Source organism: Poecilia formosa, unplaced genomic scaffold, assembly GCF_000485575.1.
Source record: "Poecilia formosa unplaced genomic scaffold, Poecilia_formosa-5.1.2 Scaffold16, whole genome shotgun sequence".
In the NCBI taxonomy this organism is placed as follows: domain Eukaryota; kingdom Metazoa; phylum Chordata; class Actinopteri; order Cyprinodontiformes; family Poeciliidae; genus Poecilia; species Poecilia formosa.
In genome coordinates this window covers 3,210,178-3,217,225 of record NW_006799955.1, presented here as the reverse complement: position 1 = coordinate 3,217,225, position 7,048 = coordinate 3,210,178, and the positions used below count along the sequence as shown (strand labels likewise).

The following is a 7,048-nucleotide window of genomic DNA, read 5'->3' as shown; positions in this document are numbered from 1 at the left end:
TATCTATCTATCTATCTATCTATCTATCTGTCTGTCTATCTAGCTTATAAGTAATGTGCAAGCATTCTCTACACAGCCCAGTGTTATCATGGACGGTGCAAAAAAAAAAAAAAAAAAAAAATATATTATTTAATTAATTTATGAAAATTTTATTTAATTGCCCCCAAATGATTTTTCCTTCAAACTCTCATCATCAACATCACACTTTGTCTCCGTGAGGGAGGGCAACTAGTTCAAATGGCCAGAGAGCCGATCGCTGAGGCAACCCTGAGCTCCCTGACTGTGTGACGAAGCGATCATCAGCGGGAGCGAGCCAACCACAGCCCGCGTCATCCGCACAGGAGGACACAAACCACGGGAGTGCGCAGTACTGGGGCTGTGTGAGATGTTTCGGATGCTCTCACTACTCTCACTTTTGCCTCTACGGTAGTTTGCGTTAATTATCTCTAATTAGCTGAGCGCAGGGGAGGAAGATGCCGGTGCGCAAAGGGACTCTCCAACCCTCTCCGCTCAGAGAAGGACCTGGATTTGGAGCTCCAGAGGTTTTGCCTGCGTAGCGCATCGTGGAAGTTGTTGCATCTGCACGATTCTCTGCTCTGACCCCGTCGGGTAAATCCTCATAGATGGTATTTCTGTGCGCAATTTCATGGCTTTGGTTCACTGAGGACCATCCGAAGCGCAGACATGGCAGTGTCAAATATGCTGTTCTCTGACGTAGAAAGTTTTCTGGACTCGCACCCCGACCTGTTCGAGGACTATCTGAACAGGAAGGGCAACTACAGCATGGTGGAGAAATGGCTCAAGAACCACCAGGCGAGCAAGGGTCCCGCGGCCGCGGCGGCCGCCGCCGAGCCCCGGGAGGAGAAGGGCAATGCGTGCAAGGACAGCTGGGCGAGCAAGTGCGACGGTCTGCAGCGGAGAGCGTCTCAGAAGGAGCTGCGCAAAACTTTCGCCAGGTCTAAGGCCATCAACGTGAACAGGACGTACGACGAGCATGTGAACTCCAGGGCGCAGGAGCCGCTGACCAGCATGAGGAGGAGAGCTCTGCTGAGGAAGGCGAGCTCCCTGCCCCCGACCACCGCGCACATCCTGAGCGCGCTGCTGGAGTCCAGAGTCAACATCCCCCAGTACCCATCCACGGCCGTGGATTTTAAGTACTACCTTAAAGAACACAGCGAAAGGGAGTTCTTCCTCGAACTCGTGAAAGACATATCCAACGACCTGGACCTGACCAGCCTCAGCTACAAAATCCTGGTGTTTGTTTGCATTATGGTGGACGCGGACCGGTGCTCCTTGTTTTTGGTGGAAGGGACTGGCAACAAGAAAACACTGGTGTCTAAATTCTTTGACGTGCACGCGGGCACCACAGTTTTACCCTCGATGAACTCGGATGAAGTTCAGGTGCCGTGGGGGAAAGGGATCATTGGTTACGTGGCTGAGCATGGAGAGACGGTGAACATCCCCGACGCCTATCAGGTGCCTGCTCCTTCATTATGAATGAATGCATGCGTGATTCACAGAAAGACCGAGGCAGGAAGGCAGCCCCTTTCCTCCCAGCTTCTAACTTTATGTCTCACATCTCATTGGTGCACCTGAGACAAGCACAATCTTCCGAGAAACACAAAGTAGAGTAATTGTGAAGTGGAATAATAATAATAAAAAATAATAAAATGTTCTCAACCTTTTTTTTTCTTTTTACAAATAAAAACCTGAGCCAAGTAATGTGCCTATGTATTCAGTCCCAAACAACCCAAAACTTCATAAAACCACCTTTTTATGACAATTACAGTTACAAGTCGTAGCATACTGCACTGAAATGTTTCTCTGCTCTGTTTTCAATGAAAGATCGCACTAAAGTGAGATCTTCTAGATAGCATCTATTAAAAGTAATTTTCATGTTTGGTCACAGATTCACCATCAAATTTAGGTCCAAACTTTGACTAGACCATTCCAAGTAGCTCTCTCTGTGTCTAGGGTAGTTGTCCTACTGTCATGTGAACTTTGGCCCCAGTCTTAATTATTTTGTCACTCTGATGACATAAAGCGTTTCACATCGTGTTAGTGTTCAGGGAGATATTCTATCAGGGTTTTTCACCATACGTAGTGTTTTGCAGACAGGTTAAAAAGTTTGATATTATCCTCATCATCTGACCAGAGCCCAAGCTTCTGCACCCTTATTGTGTTCCCTACTTGATTTTTGCCAAAGTCCAAATACTTCTTTTCCTCCCACCCTCCGATAAAGTCCAGTTTAATGAAGTCGTGACTATTGCCTGTCATGTTGACAAATTCTCCCACCTGAGCTGCAGGTCTCTGCAGCTCCTCTGGAGCCACCTTTTATCTGCTTCTCTGATGAATGCTTTCCTCACCCAGCCTTTCAGATAGGTTGGACAACAATGTCTTGTTGTGGGTTTGGTGTTGTTCAGATATTGGATTGCAGAGTGTTGTGTGAGGATATTGGGATATTGTTTTATTACCTAATCATTCTCCACAACTTTATTCCTTTCCTGTCTGCTCTGTTGACTTGATGCTGGTCGTTCATTGATGTTCTCTAACAAATGTCTGAGGCCTTCACATACCAGCTTGATTTATACTGAGATTAAATTACGCACATGTGGTCTCTATTTACTAACTAAGTGACCTCTAACTGTTGACTGTTATATTGCTTAGGGGAATTAGACTCAAGGTAGCAGAATATATGTGTACATGTACTTTACAGATATACATTTTAAACATAATTCCACAATTTCTATCCACTTCACACCAATCCACTGGTTTGTGTTGGTCTGTCAAACTGAATCCCAGAAAAAAAAAAAAAAAGCATTTAAGTTTTCATTTGTAACATGAAAATGTGAATAAGTTCAGGGAGTGTGAATACTTTTACAAGGTACAGTGGGATTTCTTTGTTGCTTTAGTTCACAGTGCTGTATTAGAAATCTAACCTCTTGTGGCATGATTATTGTTTTAACAACATCACTGCTTTACCATGTTCGGGTCCTCTGTCATTTGAAAAGACCAGTAGAGGAATGTCTGCTTTTTTACAAGCTGTGTGTCTTTATGTATCTGCTGTGTCCTTGCTTGCAGGATCGCCGATTCAGTGATGAAATTGACAAGTTGACGGGTTACAAAACCAAGTCCCTCTTGTGCATGCCTATCCGCAACAGCGATGGCGAGATCATTGGAGTTGCTCAGGCCATCAACAAGACTTCAAGTGGGGAACTTTTCACTGAAGATGATGAAAAGGTAATTTTTTTCCTTGTGATTTTCCTTCATTATGTTGCCTTCTTGTTTGCTATTTTTTCCTCAGTGGAAATGTGTGGTTTTTTTAAAAATGTATCCTATGGTTTTCCAAAGTTTTGCCAGTAATTCTTTGTTTCTCTTTCCAGTAGAAATAGATTCAGGACATTTGTAGATCAAATAATTTCCAAGTTGTATAAAAATAGAATTTCTGCTGTAGAGAGGCTGCAAATAGGACTAAAATACCTCAGTATTCACATCTTGTTGGTCTGCATGCTTGTCATCTAGTGATCTATGAAATTGTAAAAAAAAACAAAAAAAAAAACAAGAATTTATTGATTTATTTAAAAGGAAAGGAGAAGAACCTGAAATGGTTGCCATAGTGAAGTTTTGTGTCACTTCTAATAATTAATTAAGTTATTAGCTGATTTGACAAAGTTTGAATTGAGAAAATTACATTTTGACATAAGAAATGTACAGAAACTGTAATTGACTTTGACACATTGGGAAAATGGCTCAAAATATATAAACTTAAACAAGAATGAATGAAATTTAACTTACAAAAAAAAACAACATATTTTGGAAAAAGTTGTGACTGATATCGTGTTACTTTGAATGCTGCTTAATATACTCCAGTTGAATACAATGCACGACATAATAAACCCTGAACTGCCTCATAGAATGAAACTTTGACACTTTTTCTATCTATCTTATCTCTGTTTGCTTTGCACTGAAAATGTAAAAATGATCAAAAAACATTATTCCACAAGTAATTACCCCAGAAGGGCAAATTACCATCTGGATTAAACAGGTACTGACACAGACGCTGAACTGCAGCCTCACAGAGCTCTAAGCAATACTGCAGCCTCCGAGTGTTGTTATTACTGCACAAAGAAAAGAATAAGCCTGAAGTAATGCTCATGCTTTGTGATTCATTTGTGGCATTTCAAGGATGTTACTCAGATTTTTTTAGACAAACACTGTGCATGGGGTTAGTGCGTAAAGGGGCAACAAACTGTCATCATTTATTAATGTCAGTGTCGTAACACTTATGAGTTCACAGTAGCAGAGATGTAAAAAAAAACAACTAAAACTGGGATTTTTTTTTCTTCTCAATTTTACCCCCTTTTATGTTTCGTTTTGTGACCTACATGAATAAAACATTTAACTCAATGTTTTCTGTGGTTTAGCATCAGAGTCATGCTGTGATTCAAAATGTGGTCTTTCTACGTTTGCAAAACAAAAAGTTTAAAAGCAAATAAATATCCCATTAAGTTTGTACTTAATTGGATATGAAACCCAAAATGATTCATACACCTGACAGTTTTAAGGTAATATTCTAATCTTAATAACAAGAATCATCTGACCAGAGGTAATATTAATATATTACTGGACATATTAGAGTATTGCAGCCCAGATTTGACTTTGACTGCAAATCTGTTGCAGGACACACAAATTAAAGTGATGGCTACAAGGCCTATGAGCTTCCTTAAAAAAACAACAACAAACAAATAAACAAGCAAACAAAAAAATTCCGTAGGGTTTCGAGGAGGGTACTAATTATTTGTGGTGTGCAATTTAGTCCATTTATACTTTGACTGTGTTTGTTAATCCCAGTCAAGTCCTGGGGCTGGTGCATAGGTACAGTCACAATTGCAGAAACAATCATCAGTGGCATTAGATATATATTAATTTGAGACTTTTGAGTGTCATTTGAACTATTTATTGGACTTCACAAAAAACTTTTAAAACCAGAATTATTTGCTCAAGTTAGAATTTATGTGCTTTCTCAAATTCAGCCATATGTATGGCACACACACATTTCTTAATAAGAAAAAAAAAAATCATTCTAAGGTACACCTTAACCATATGTTTTTTTTTTTTTTTTTTGCAGCGACTAGTTAGCATCTGGTAATTTTAGTTGGATGTTTGTCTACTCTTCTTTCCAAAAGCGTCATGGTGTAATAAAATTGGATGATTTCCTGACACAGATTGAACTTTCTTCCAACACAATGTTTTTCATAAAGGTGAAGGTTGGGTCTAATTTTGCTTCATCCATTCCAAAATCAGTTTTTATGTATGTTTGGAAATAAGGGTCCAATTGGAATACCCAATTCTGTCCAAATTTTAACCCAACAGCCAACAAGACTTTAGGACGCAGACCAAAAAATACACAAAAATTCCAAAACTGAGAAAATCTCACAGAAAGGCAACTAATGGTATTTAAATCAAGAATTTGTAGCAGTGGAAGTCTTTTAAAAATCTTTTCTTGTGTTCCTCCTTATATACTTCCTGTTCATATACTCTTTGTCTGATAAACAGGTGATAATTTGCTTGTCTTTGTGTACAGTTTCATTGTAACTACTATGTACTAATTGAACTGCAGGAGTTTGACCTATCTATGTGTCTACTGTTTGATTCAGACTGGCTTAAGATCAGAACTTAGTGTCTGGGTTTCCTGGCTGGGTCACAGGTAGCCATTATTCTATTTTTCCTAAGCAGCATGTTCCAGGGGGTGAGAACACTGTGGCAGCAGCACTAATATAAATCCCATATTTGCTTTTCAGAGTCTCAAATTGGTTAACCTGAAATTTGACCTGACTGCATAGTGGAACAGCCATTGTGTCAAATATTACTGCACCATCTATGATTAATAACAACAGCGAAGTAGAGTTTGTAGGAAAAAAAAAACTTAGGGAACAATAGCTGCACCAGCTTTTCATGGAGATTCATATAGGTACTTCTCAGTTTATTAGGAAATCGATGAAAAGTTTATTTCAGTAATTTTACTCTTAGATTGAAACATATCAAAAACGTATCTAAAAATGACATTTAATACAAAACTGTTATAATTTTGGCGTGCTATGTCCTACACAACCATAGGAAAAACCGCTAACTTCAGAGTTGCGTAGAAGACAGTCACTGAAGCCACACTTATTGAGGGCAAGCCACTAAAGATTATTGCTGCAGAAGCTGACTGTTCCCACAGTGTTGAATCCAAGAGCGTTAATGGAAAGTTGAATGAAAGAAAAAGCTCTGGTTGAAAAAGGGGGAAAAGGCAAAGCTGAATTCAAACATTTTGGGGAAGATTTGTTGGATGTGCTGCTTTATTCAGGACATGAACCACAACTGAGGCACAAAATTCAAGTTGTTTGGGCTCCAATGTGAAGCTTTGAGGATCTTGTCTATCTCTACCAGCAAATTTTAGACAAGATTTTTGCACCAGGCGATTTTCTTTTACAAGCAGGACATGTCCTGCCCAGGCAACTAACCGTGCCTTTTTTTATTGGTCTTGGTGTGATTAATATAACACAAGTGAATTGGAAATAGCAAAGTTTATGAACCATTGCAAGATGTCCACGGAGTGTGGAGCATGTTTGACTTCAATCTTGCATATTTTTGGTACAGAAACAAATCATCAACGGGTATAAACGAAGGTTTGTATTAGACAAATATAAGATTTTACAGTGGTCAGTTGGAGTTGCATCTCACCCTGCGACAGATAGGGTTCTGTGTATCAGAAGAGCACATGTTAAACCCATCAGCACGCCTGAATGGATGTAGCAGAAAAGATGATGACAGGCTGATACGCTGACTCCCTCTCTTGTTGCATGAGCACTCAAAAGGCAGATAAGATGAAACATGAAAGAACAAAAGTAGCTGTGCTATTATTTTAGGGTTTTATTCCTCGCATGTTCCTCACAAAATATCTAAAATAATACACACGTGCAATCCATTGTTCATGGAAGGGGTTTTCTTTTTTCATAATTCTCTTGTTCTGAGAGTAGGTTTCACACTGCATTAACATTACACT

General features: G+C 39.6%; 1 protein-coding gene across 1 annotated transcript in view; it reads left to right on the top strand.

Moving 5' to 3' along the window:
- The first annotated feature begins 238 nt into the window (after positions 1-238).
- The window catches only part of pde11a (phosphodiesterase 11a), a 38,351-nt gene continuing 31,541 nt past the window's right edge, over positions 239-7,048 (top strand). Inside the window, exons 1-2 of the mRNA XM_007546518.2 lie at positions 239-1,476; positions 3,082-3,240. Of these exons, the coding sequence (XP_007546580.1) occupies positions 685-1,476; positions 3,082-3,240 (951 nt within the window). The 5' untranslated portion in view covers positions 239-684. The remainder of the gene's footprint in view (positions 1,477-3,081; positions 3,241-7,048) is intronic.